This window comes from Lepidochelys kempii, chromosome 17 (assembly GCF_965140285.1).
Source record: "Lepidochelys kempii isolate rLepKem1 chromosome 17, rLepKem1.hap1, whole genome shotgun sequence".
Lineage (NCBI taxonomy): Eukaryota > Metazoa > Chordata > Testudines > Cheloniidae > Lepidochelys > Lepidochelys kempii.
The window spans coordinates 8,908,347-8,921,439 of NC_136396.1; the positions used below are offsets into that span (position 1 = coordinate 8,908,347).

At 43.1% G+C, this 13,093-nt stretch overlaps 1 protein-coding gene across 13 annotated transcripts in view; it reads right to left on the reverse strand.

Annotated features, from left to right (window-relative positions):
* Window positions 1-13,093, reverse strand: part of MSI2 (musashi RNA binding protein 2) — a 377,475-nt gene that overhangs the window by 155,590 nt on the left and 208,792 nt on the right. For all 13 annotated transcript variants that reach the window (XM_073315753.2, XM_073315752.2, XM_073315757.2 and 10 more), the window contains one exon: window positions 11,099-11,147. In XM_073315753.2, coding sequence (XP_073171854.2) covers window positions 11,099-11,147 — 49 coding nt within the window. The remainder of the gene's footprint in view (window positions 1-11,098; window positions 11,148-13,093) is intronic.

Genomic DNA, 13,093 nt, shown 5'->3' on the forward strand with positions numbered 1-13,093 from the left:
AGTAACTACGCTTCCCTTTCCACATGTGTGTTTAGGTCTTACTGATATAAATAAGAAGTTCCCACGCATGCTAAAAGCGCACAAAAAGCACATAAAAAGCAGCAATATATTTCCAGTCTGAATAGTTTATTTTTAGATCAAAAACAACTGCACAAAAGCTAAGTCTCCACAAGAGAACAGGTCTCAGAGCAGCAGCCGTGTTAATCTGTATCTGCAAAAAGAAGAGGAGTACTTGTGGCACCTTAGAGACTAACAAAAGTGTTAGTCTCTAAGGTGCCACAAGTACTCCTGTTCTTTTCACAAGAGAACAGTGTATGTCTCTACTAACCAGCTTCTTCTATGCAATTTCAAGATCAGAAGCGTTACACAGCTGCACATGCCACCAGGCAATTTGGGTCCGATTTTCAAAAGAGCTGAGTTCCTGTCTGGCCCTTATTTAAACACCTAGATTATCCCAAGTGTTTAGTACACCTGGTGCTGAGCTTTAGGCAACATCTGGCCATACATGCAACAATGGGAGCTGCTGAACACTGAGCACTTTGGTAAACGTGGCCCTTTGTTTTAGGTGCCAAAATGGGAGCTGAGCAAACTTGAAAAATCAAACCCCAATTGTGAGTGGCAAGCACTTGAAAATCTGGCACTTGAAGCACACATGTATGTTTCCCTAGTTTCTAGAATCTGCTAGTTCTGTCTAAAGTACTCCTGTCACAAGATGTACAAGTGGTGAGAATTTTTGCTGCATCTTTGCAGAAGCCCATGCACAAATTTGAGCCACATGTAAGGTTCCAGTGGAATGAATGTGTGGCAACTGGGAGATCTCTTAATCGGTAGGAACACAACACTGTTTGCACCATCCAGACAGAGGAAAGAGGCCCAGGTCGTATGCTGTCACCCTGCCTTCTTGGATCATTCCAATGCACTTGGGAGTAGTTAACTACTAAGAAAACACTGAGGGTTTTGTTGACACTTTAAAACCAGCTAATGCTACATTTAACAGCAGTGATTACAGTTTGGGAGAATCAATCTCTTATAACCTCTCTTCTTCTCTGTGTGTGTCCTGTTGCTCAACATGGAGCACTGGAGAACTATGCATTGTGAGCAACGCTGGCTATTAAATGGAGGGCACATGAATAGCTTCAGCATACTCCAAAACAGTAGTTTTGAAGTCGAGAGCTTCTCAGTGCTTGCTAAAGTGTGTTCTGGTATCTTCTTTGCAAGTGCAAAATTACAAGTCACTGGGTTCACCCTCTCTTGTGCCCTCCTGACTCATTGTTAATAGACAGCTGGGGGAGGGACTTAGAAAGGCGAGTTGCCCCAAATTAAAGAGAATCTTCATATACTGCATCCCATCTCCATTTGGCTCAACTGTAGATTAAACAACTTGGCAGATAGTTAACAGGCTCCCCATCTTTTTGTCTGGACGCTTTTCATCCATCCCTCCTCTCCTTTTCCAGCAGTCAACATTCACCCACTAATTCTTCTCTACCTAAACAGATATGGCAAAAAAGCCTCCGCAAAAGCCACACGACCACAGTTCTCGGGATCACTCAGCAAGGAGTCATGCAGCAAAACAAGTAAGTGCAGCCACAGTCTTGCTTCATCTGCTTGACACTCTAGGCAGCAAATTCGGAGGCCTTCTAGAGCTCTCTTACATAATGAAGTTAGAAGGACATTCATCTTGTGAGATTCTTTCCAACACTTAAGATCAATAACTAATGTGAATTCAAGATTTTATCTGGGGTCTGCAAGGGTAACAAAATCAACTTTTTTTTTCCAATTACTAAATCCTTCCACGATTAACCCAGTATTTTTCAACAGGCTCTCTCACCTTCCATGGGCTAAAGAAAGTAGTCTTCCAAAAAGTTCTGAGCTTTTCTCTCTCTCTCTCTTTCCTTAGAGTACAGAAAAAGCAGACTGGCAACATTTTCCTTCCACTAAGAAATGGCTAATATTATTAGCAGCTAAGCTGAACCAGTGACTTCTGCTTTATAAAGTATTAGCTCATCAGGTGAAAGTTGCTGCAATGAAATTACCAAACTAAAAAAAGAACCATTGCAAGCTATTATTATATTGCACAGGAATAAACCAGAGAATTGTTTGTCATCCAGTAACCGAAGAGCAGACCATTCCATCAATTAAACACTTAAATGGATTTTTGCATCCTCCAATAAGTACAGGAAGGCAGATTGGGATGAAATATAATACCTTTGAATACTGCTTTTATTAGACAGCATCTAGGAATGGACAGCCAGATGAGAGACCACCACACGCAACAAAGTGGTTAGCAAATCATGCTATTTTCATATTTTGGAGGTCCCACAGTGGTTGTAACAGGTTACTGGAAATTGCTATGAGTGGGACTTCGAAAGCTTCCCATAGACTTCAGATAAGAGCAGAGCTAGGCCAATGCTGAGCAGTTCTGAAAATCTACCCTGTATCACTGGTTAATATCAAGTATTATTTAGATTTGCTATTTAATGTTACACATCTAGACACGTTACACTGTATTCCATCCTTTCAAGAAACAGAAATTGAATTTTAATATTTTCCCCATTCCCTTACCTCTGGTGTAGTAACTAGAGAAAAATCACAACAGACATTTTATCAACTACTTCTCTTTTCCTTGTCTTTTTTGAGAATTAAGACTAACCCAAAAGTGGTTTCAAGGATTGCCATTCACACTGCCACTGCACACACCTGCATTGTAAACAGGTTTCAAAATCCAATCAGAATGTAATAACTGGTAAAATCTGGGGTGCTTTATGCAGGATCGATATAGCAGAACTCTCTTCATTACAACAACAACGTAGACAACTTACCAGCCTGATTAAGAGTGGCCACTTGTTCAAACAAAAAATGTCTGCAAAGACTTAATGACTAAAACACTAGAATAAAGATGACTCACTGCATTTCATTTAAGGTGATATTTGTTTCTTCTTTTCACCTTTGTTTGGCAGACAAAGATCCAGAGTTTCACATTTAATATCTATATAGCATCTGCTCAAGCAGAAAAATGTTTTAGCACCAGCCAACTGCTTCTGCCATTAGGAGAAATTTGAGCTAATGCCGTCTCAATTAAATAGCAGGCATTGCCATTCACTACCACAAGGATAAAGTCAATTCTCTCGGAAACAGCGTGGTAAGTGTAGCTGATCCTCCAAAGTGTTGAATGCTCCTGTGAGGAACCGCAACTCCCTCGTCATCTGAAGTGCTCAATGCCACACAAGATGGAGACCCAAGTTCAGTTTAAGTGGCCTATACTAGAAATGGCAAGATCTCTTGCAACGGGCATTTCAGCATCTGTTAGTCCTGAATGAATGACTGGGTCTTCACTTCCCAGTCCTGCAGGACTCTTTCAAACAATTCACGTAAGGACGCTACTATGAAGAGAGACACTATTGAGTGCAAGTAGTAAAACAAGACTATAAAAAAAATCAAAGCCAATAAAATAAAAATATCACAGAACTGCTAAAACTTGTTGCTTTCCTTCCCCCCCTCCCCAGTTTGCATTAAGGGACTGGGGCTTTTTAGAAGCAAAGGTGCCCTCTGTCTACGTAGCCCTCAACTTCAGTAGTTATGAAACTTTTCTTCAGATAAGATAATGGAAAGTTGTTTTTGACAGGAGACTCCATCCTCTAAGGGCTTATCCCTCAGGCTTGCACCTGATAACACAGGACTACCAAACACAATATTCCATCTCCCTCCAAAGTGTATATAAAAATAGCGGAATTGGAGCTGTTAAAGCACATCTCAGCAATAGCATGGAGCACAAACATAAATGTTTCCCAGCGCCCAGGTGGTTTGGAAAGTGCTTACAGCAGCACAGTGTCACACAGAGGAGACACATCAAGGATCACCTTGAGATCAGAAATGGAAAGGCACAAGGAGAATTGACGCTGCGGGAAACAAGGAAAGACGAACTCATCACTGTTTGATTTTTTTTTAACTCTACACTGCAGCCTCCCCCCATCTTCACAGTGGTGCCCACAAGAGCAGCACTACCCTACCAGGTAGAGTTAATCCTTGGGTTTGGGCAGTAGATAATCCTGTGAAAAGACTGCCACTGGAGTCAGCTGGCAAGAGCAAGGGTAGTTATATGTGGGATGTGTGTGCAGAATCAGGCCCATGGTCCTAATGGGGATTAGAACCCAGGACTTTGGGGTTCAAAAACAAAAGCCTCTGCCATTTGAACTAATCGAGCATCTCCATCAGCTACCTAGAGAGTATAGCTTTTATCTTCTCTCTGGATCAGTCACTAGAGGGCAACAAATCCTGCAGACTTCACCCAACACATTATACATGCAAAGTTGTGCAGTCTGGTTATGCTGAAAGATGATGCATTCCCTTGGATCTCAGGATTCTACCTACTGTGCTCCCGACCTACCTCTGAGGTAGAAGAGGAAGTGACTTTCATGAATTACCAAATGTAATTCTCAGACAGAGTAGGTAGACAATAAAAATCCCAGATTAGGAGTCTGCAAACGCCTAAGGAAAGAAAAAGTAATGAATCCATATTCATTTTGGAATACAACTCCTTGGACCACCTGCCGTGTGTTGCATAAGCCACTCCTTAGTCTGTAGAGTTTAAGCAAAGAACACAAAGAACATGGATAGTGGTGGGTAGAAAAATCGCTGGAACATGTTCAGTCTGGCTAAATCTCCGCCTTGCCGAGGAATTAGCCCCTCGGTGCTCCTTTAACTTCATCATTTCAGCGGACCAGGTCAGAGAGGACACTTAGCCCACCTTGTGCCAAAGACAAGCCCCATGTAACATTGCTCTTAAACACAACAAGCAACTGAAGATCTTGACCGGGGGAGGATATGTCATGTCTGTTTTCAGGTTGGCTGAAAAGTAGACATTGGAAATATCCTCAAAAATCAAGGAAACCATCTGGGGCTGGACTTCCAAAATTAGGTAAAGGGCTTGGACAAAGAGTTCCCATTCATTTCTAATGGGATTTGGGTGTTCAAATTTCTTTGGTGGCTTTGAAAATCTCAGCCCTTCAAGTTTTGTTTTTTTGTTTTGTTTTGTTGCTCAGTTGCTGGGTTCTGCAATTTTAAATAGAAGTATTTTATGGAAGAGATAGTGGTGAGGGGAAAAAAGATTATCAGCAAGTTTTTGTACTCCAGCAACCAGCAGTCACTAGGCTCCCTACTGAAGCAAATTGACACACACAATGAATAATTTAGGAGTGGGTCATGAGCTCAAGTCTCCTGATTCTGCCATAGAGACAGAGGATGATGCAACTCGCTCAAGCCAGCGGTCCTGGTGTTCTAGGAAATCGGGCTTGGCCGCTATCCCCACACTAATTTCCAGGGCTTGTAGCACTTCTTGACTTTACTCAGAATACTCTAAACTTCTTGGCAGTCTCCCTAAACAAATGAGCTATATACATTACTCCAAGAAGCTGACACTTTTGTGGCTCAGACAATAACTGTATCAGTCAAGCAAGCCCGCACAAAGAGTAAACACAGGAACACAAGTGGCTGGAGTCTGAAAGACAAATTACATAAGCTGTTAAAATCTGTTTCCACTTGGGGGAAGAAATCATGAGTCATGTCAGGTTTTTATTTCCCCCCGTAACATGTTAAAGCAGAGAGGTGTTTGTAGTGTAACATCTCTATCATACAGAGGGAGCCATATACTGAGAGACAGAAGCATACTACTTAATACTACTGGAGATTCCCATTGAAAATAATCCTGCATCAACTTTCAGAGCACTCTACAAGCAATAAAAAGAAAAGGAGCACTTGTGGCACCTTAGAGACTAAAATTTATTTGAGCATAAGCTTTTGTGAGCTACATGAAGTGAGCTGTAGCTCATGAAAGCTTATGCTCTAATAGATTTGTTAGTCTCTAAGGTGCCACAAGTCCTCCTTTTCTTTTTGCAGATACAGACTAACACGGCTACTACTCTGAAACCTACAAGCAATAAAGAATCTTCATCACTCCTGTGTGGTAGGTAAGGGCAAATTACCTTGTGATTCTGCTTCCTCTGAGATACCATCAACTTAGAATTCTCACTCTTGGGTTTTAAAACTCAAGCACTCTTGAAACCTCCAAGAGTCCTATAATGGTGGTATCTTTAAAGAAGTACAGTTATCACCTTTTACATGTGAGAAAAGTGAGTCAGAATGGTTGTGTCTTGCCCAAACTCAGTGAGGCAGCTAAGATTAGAATTCAGGAGTTTCTGGTGCTCATTCCCACAGATCACACTGCTTCAAAGAAAAACCAAATTATGCTGCCATTAAAGGTACGTGCCAAATTTAAGACCTAATTTCAAGTCTAAAGGAAATTAATACAGCAAGAACTCTGGCTTTTAATTACTACATCTCAAGACTTTACAGGATTACATTTAGCATACGTTCCAGGCAATCTGTACAGAATATAAGGCTGCAAGGGAATGGATGGGCTGCACCCAAGATAAGTGGCTGCATAGCCAAGATGCTCATGGTCAGATAGCCAAGTGCTGGCTGCCTACCTACCTAGAGTTTCTGCTAAACTGTTTCTTCTGTACACGGAGATAAGTAAATGAACAGGTCTTTGAGGCAGCTCACCCTTGGCCATAATTTGAACTTTTAAAGAGAGATTGTAGATGGATTAAGGACACGGGTTGCAGAAAGCACCAACATTTCAGCCTGTCTATCCCACTCGCAATTCAGGACAGGCCTAGACACTCCTTTTTCCAGACTAGCCCAGGATCAATTCCCTCCCAGTCCTCTTCCCCCTTTATAGACACTTGCCTGGGCCCGGTTGAAATATTTGAAATTTCAAAATTGACAAAACTTCTGAATGGTTAACTATAAACTAAAAAACAACAACAAACAGCATTTCCCCACCTCGTTTCTTTGATCAGCTATGGGCTGAATAAAATTTTGTTGAATGTTGAAATTTCAAATTTTGGGGGGAAAAAGAGGGACTTAAAAAAAAAAAGATTTTTATGACTAGTTTCCTCTTCCCAAATAGCTCTGTTTTGTCTTCTTTTAAGGGGTTCTGTGTCTTCTCATTGTTTTTGCACCGATTTAATGAAAACAGATTGAGTCAAGTCAGCAGAAGTCCCTGATACGGACACACATAATTGTTTAGCTTGCAATCCACACGATCTAAACTGGGGCCATGTCTACACTGCGGCTGCTACAGCAGCATAGCTGTGCCACTGTAATCCCACAGTGTACACACAAACTATAGCAACGGAAGTAGTTTGTCCATCGCTGTAGAAAATCCCCCTTCCCAAGTAACGGTAGCTAGGTCAATGGAAGCATTCTCCAGTTGACCTAGCTGCAGCTGTTCCGGAGTTTAGTCAGCATAGGCACATTGCTCAGAGGTGTGGGTTTTTCACAGCCCTGAGTGCTGTAGATAGATCAACCTAATTTTAAGCGTAGACCAGGCCTGATATAAACATTTAATTGTGCCTCCTGCTCAGGAAGTCCACTGATTAGGTTTTTACAACTGATTTAAAGTTAAAATAGTGTAAAAACCATGTGTAGACCAGCCCTCGGTCCTTGAGCCTCCTCTCAAGCAAAGCAGATAGCTGTGTAATTTGCTGCTGTTGAATACTTTCACTGCACTGACTGCCCCTCCCTGCTCCACAGGGCCCTGAACTCAGAGATCTTACCTTAATCCACCCCTGAAATCAGTGAACAGGGATTTAACATCAGTGGAAGGAAGAGCGGTTTTGTGGTTAAGACAATGAACAGGAAATTCAATTATCTGAATTCAGTTCCCAGCTCTAACACAGACTTCTTGGGTGAGACACTTTGGTCCTTCTGCATACCAGTTTCCCATCTGCAATGTGGGAATAAACTGTACTCCTTTCTCCCACCCTGTCTTGTCCATTGGACTGTAAGCTGTTTGGGGCAGAGATGGTCTCCCAGTATGTGTTTAAATAGCACCAGGAAGCCCTAGTCTCAATCGGGAGCCCTAGGCATTACTGTAATATAAATAAATCAATAATAATGGTCAATTGGCAATTTCAGCCTGGGGGGATATGAAGACCACAGCTGTGATTCCAGCTCCACAAACTTGTCTTCCCCACCTGGTGGGCACACGTCAATATTCAATCCCACTTGTTACACTGAGCAATCTTTGCCGGAAGGCAACACCAGAAACTCAAGGCAAACCAATGGATAGATGCAGGTGTGATTGGAGGGAACTGGTTCTACTTGCACTTTGCTAAAGATGCAGGCAAGGAAAGGTGTCAATAGAAAGTTACTATCATCCACCTCCGGGGCATTAATTAATCCTTTAAACAAACAGCAAAGCCCAGTGCTTGACACCCACCCAAGTGCCTTCATTATTTCTATTTTACATGGCACCATTATGAATCCAAACCAGCCACAAAACATCCTCCCCATCCATCTGCATGTATCCACTTTTTGGTTCTTGTCTTACACTGAGAAGAGATCAGAAGCTCTTTGGAGCACAGACCATCTTTTTGTTTGGGTTTATGCCGCACTTAGCACAATGGGCTCCTGATCCAGGACTAGGGCTTCTAGGTACTACTCCAGTGCAAATAAATAGTACAACCACCACCACAACTGCTCACTGCTTCCCCCTCCAACATCTTCCCATTACGTTTTCCTGAGCTGTCAGACCTTCAGACTGAAAACAGCTTTACCTGATCCAGTGAGACATGAAATATGCAGTTTTAGGAGGGGAGATGGGGGTGGGGGAATTATATTTATTCTAGCACTGACACCCAAGTCTCTCATAATTGGGGTGCATTCACTCCACTCCTTCATTAAGGATAATTAGACCAAATGGCTCCTTAAATAGCTGTGGAATGCATCCTTATTACTTGCTTTAAGGACGAGTGGCTTAAAGTGATGCACTGGGGTTCCCAGAGCCCTTATTTCCCATGCACCCCAACACACCATACATTCTTACCCCAAACCACTGGCTGGAGTTTTGTGTTATAAATACCAGACTCCTCCCAGCAAAGCAGAGGACTCAGATCAAAGGTGCAAATGAAAGGAGGAAACTACAGAGTGAGATTTTTCCGAAGCGCTCAGCACTGACCTAACTCTGCTCCCATTGAAGTTAACGGTAAAACTCCGACTGACTTGGAAAGCAGCTGATTTAGGGTGATGTTGGCAGCATGGAAAATCCTATCCTACATGCATAATTACAGGATCTAACCACGCAGGGCCACATTTGCATTCAAAACTGGCAATCGCGCATGCCAGAGCAATTGTTATCTCCCTGCCTACTCCCTAATCTCCAAGTCATGCTTCACTCCACACAGCTCCCGTGTCCTCCTTTGCTCACTTCTCACTCCGTGCCATCTTCCAAGCATGAGGGACAGTCAACATACCCCATGTATCCTCCCTTCTCCTGCAAACTCATTTATTCCATTCATCACGCAGCTTCGTCCCCCTTGAAGCAGGGATTCCACCTTTTATCTGGCATAAAACACCACGTCCATTACAATGCTAGAATAATAAAATAAATAATCAAGTCCACATGCAGACTGGTGCCCACCATTTGTGTTACCCAATCCCAGTGCATGTCTGTGTTTTGAAGACACCATCTAGGGACTGATTTTGGAAAGGCTCCTGCATCCCCTCTCCCCCCATCCCAGATTTCTAACTCTGTTTCCTCCCTTCAGCAGTGACATGTCAACCAGAGATCATAAACCCAACCTAGGCAGCAGGAAGAATAAATGGAAATGAAAGCACATGCATTCAAAACTGACATCAAGTGAGAAAACTTCTCCCTTCCCCTCCTCAGAATTAAGGCTGCTATGCTGGAAAATGGCCCACTGGCCCGTGGAAGTTAATTAGGGAGCATTTTGGAAACACTTGGTAGCAGCCTCCCCACAAAGTGGCCAGTACAAGGAGGAGCCAAGATAAACCCAAAGACCGTTCTCATTCTGCCTTGAAAATGGGCTCCGTGATGTTAGACTAGCAGGGCAAGAAGCAGAGAGGGTCTCAGAGGAAATGAAGGCTGAGAGGCAGCAGAGAGACAAAATGGTTAAGCAGAGAAGACAGGAGATGGAGGGACTGAAGGAGGGAAACAAGGTACAAGAGGATCCTAGAAGGAAGAATCAAAGAGGATCTAAGTGCCAGACTGATGCTTTGCTGTGCACGTGGTCAGTGTCCTGTACTGTAAAGACATCCAGCCTCCAGTTCCCAAGCTATAATTGGTGATCACAAAGGAGGAGCAGCATTTTGGAACATGGTCTCTGAGCAGCGGCGTTGCAGGGGGTAGGGGGAAGAGGCTGTGAAAAGATTGCAGAGGGTTAAAGAGTGACAGGTGTCTTACTTCTAAGGAAAAACGGAACCTCTAATACTGGCATTGTCAATTTGCACATCCAGGCATGCTTCTAGTTGCTAGTCTAAAAGACTTGCATATGCATTCAAGTGTGCACGTGCCCTGGGTGTGTGCACATTTAGAGAGTGGGTGGAAGCCAGTTGGCAATTGGGCCCAATCTGGTCTAAGCTACACTGAAGTAAGGGAATTGCAACTTGCTCATCCTCAAGTGTAAACAGGCATCACAGGCTCATGCAGATATCTGTTATGGGGCCTCAGAGTATGTCATGTGTACAAAACACGGAGAGGTCTGAGTGAGTGCTTATCCCCTCAGTACTGAAGGCTGCACCCACTTGCCATACATCTTTGTTGGGCCACAAGAGGGTGACCAGGGAGAAAAATGAAAATTTCTTCTAGCTCTAAACGTTACTCTGTCCCTTTCCACCTCAGCATCAGATGCCTAATGATCCCCCTAGTGTGCCACACTTATCTCCACACAAGGCCACGTATCCCAGCAATCATCCTTCCACCAAAGTCAAGCTGAATAGGACTTTCTTTGGGCCACGAAGACAGGACTCTATAAAGTGGCCAGAAGAGTTGTGTCTGTTGAGAAATCCAAGCTACCCCCAGACACACACAAAAACCAAGGCCCGAGCACGCCCACCTCTGCCTTGATCCCGCCACACGGGGAGGTGGCTCACATCCCAGTCTCCTTGCATGGCAGCACTGAAAGCTGCTGTTGGGGCCACTGGGCCAGCCAGACCTGCAGTGTTACATTCACCACACAGAGTTTTTGCATTTGCCAATTATAAAATGTGGCATCTGAACTCAGATACTCTCTCTTACCTCTATGCCTGTTGGTAGTCTTGTCAAACATAAGCATGGCATCCTCTACCTGCAAGACACAAGAGGCATGTTTTAGTACATTTGCTACAAGGTTAATGAAGACATACAAACAAATCAAGTACTGAGGAGGCACGGTTGGGGTAATGGCAGGGTAAATCCAGGTATGGCAGGCCACACGGATTCATCGTATCTCATTTCCTTTGCCTGGAGTCAGCTCTTTCTTTTGGAAACCTGCCACTGTCAACAAAAAGCCTAGCTGGCATTTGATCCTAGAGGGAAAACGCACTTTTAAAGTTTTATTGCCCTAAAAAGCACAAACATCCAAGTTGCTTTTTTCCTGAGGCAGCTGGAGAGAGATAAGGAGGGGCCCCAGAGTCACTGATGCAAATCAAGCCCATGACTTCTCCAACGGCTATCACTGTGCTGGATGGGAATTAGAAGATTTCAGAAAGTATGTGTCGGGCAAAATCTAGTCAGCCAAAAAGGTATTCAGAGGTTTTCAAGAGGCCTTTTGAAAAGCAACAGGAAGAAGGGAGGGGGACAGAGGTTTAATTTGCATCAGGTTTGGCATTTCCACTTCGGAAGAGAGGGCTGCCTGATGAAATGTATTGAAGCGCAACAAAAATTACTTTCAAGTTTCATCACTCTTTGCATGATTTATTCCACCTACATTTAATCTGTGCAGCCACACCTACATTTTACATTTATTTTTGACTGAGGCTGTGCGGGGATTTCTTTTTAAGTACATTGTATTTTAAACTATTCAGAGACTTCAGAAACTTCAGCAGGATGCTGCTGCACTCTTATGGAAAAGTCCTATAGAATTTAACAGAAAATTATAACCTTTGAATAGACTTTTAACTACTATTTAATAAAGAATTATATCTCTGCTTTAGATAAGATGATGGTGAAAAACAAACATACAAACTCCAAGCCACAAAATGGATCTCATTCTTTTTTCAACTCTCATTTTTTTACAATAATTTCTACAGTTGGGTTCATCCCTATTGAATTCTACAAAGAATTCCCCCCCCACCAAAAAAAACATATTATTTACCCACTCATTTTAGAAAAACTGATTTATTTGAAGAGTCACTCTGCAATGGCACCCACCCTGCAAAAATTACCATGCAGGTGATGCAGGGAGAGGATAGTCCCCGAGGATAGCTCAATCTTGCATGCTTTAAGCATGCATGGTGTTACAGTCTTAGACTTTGCAGGGCAGTAGCATAATTTGGGAGAGTGATTAAAAACACAGGGTGGACCTGTCCCTATTACAGTGTTGGAGGCAGCTTCCATGATACAGTAGAAATTGCAACGCAGTAAAACCTCAAACTGTGCTTAGACTCCTTTTAAACCCCATTTCAGCTAACACTGCTGAGTCCCATTCACATTCATTTGCACAAATGTGCTGAAAACAGCCTGAGCTGAAAGGACGTAACATGCTTCCTTCCTTCTGTTTAATCTTTCATCCACAGCATGAACGGGACCTAAACCACTGGCACAATGAGAATCCAAACTAAATTAAGTATATTGTTCTGTCACCTCACTCCCCTTCCTTACCTCATAAAAAACAACACAAAACAAAAACAAAAAACCCACACACACAGGTGTCAGTAAGGTTAGAGAGCAAATAAGGACCATTCCCTTAGCTCTCATCAGAGCCCTGGAATTACGGGTTGATCTGTGATTGTTAAAATTCTCAAAGGCTTCAAGCACACAGGGATCAGAATCATGTTTAGCAGCTAGCCCAGTTTCTCTGAACAACATGCATTCTCTTTTCTTCACCTATACCCCCCTGGAGCATCACTGAAAGCAAACTGTGTGCTGAACACCCCTTTGTCCCCAAGCTAGTCAGTCTACACAGTACAGCTTTAGGACACTGCTCACCACAAAATCTTTGTCCAAAATCCCAACCCCAGCCTGGAGAGGGCCCCCAGGGCTCATTTGCACTATAAATAAAACATAACAAGAGGTCCAGTCCCACCACTATGT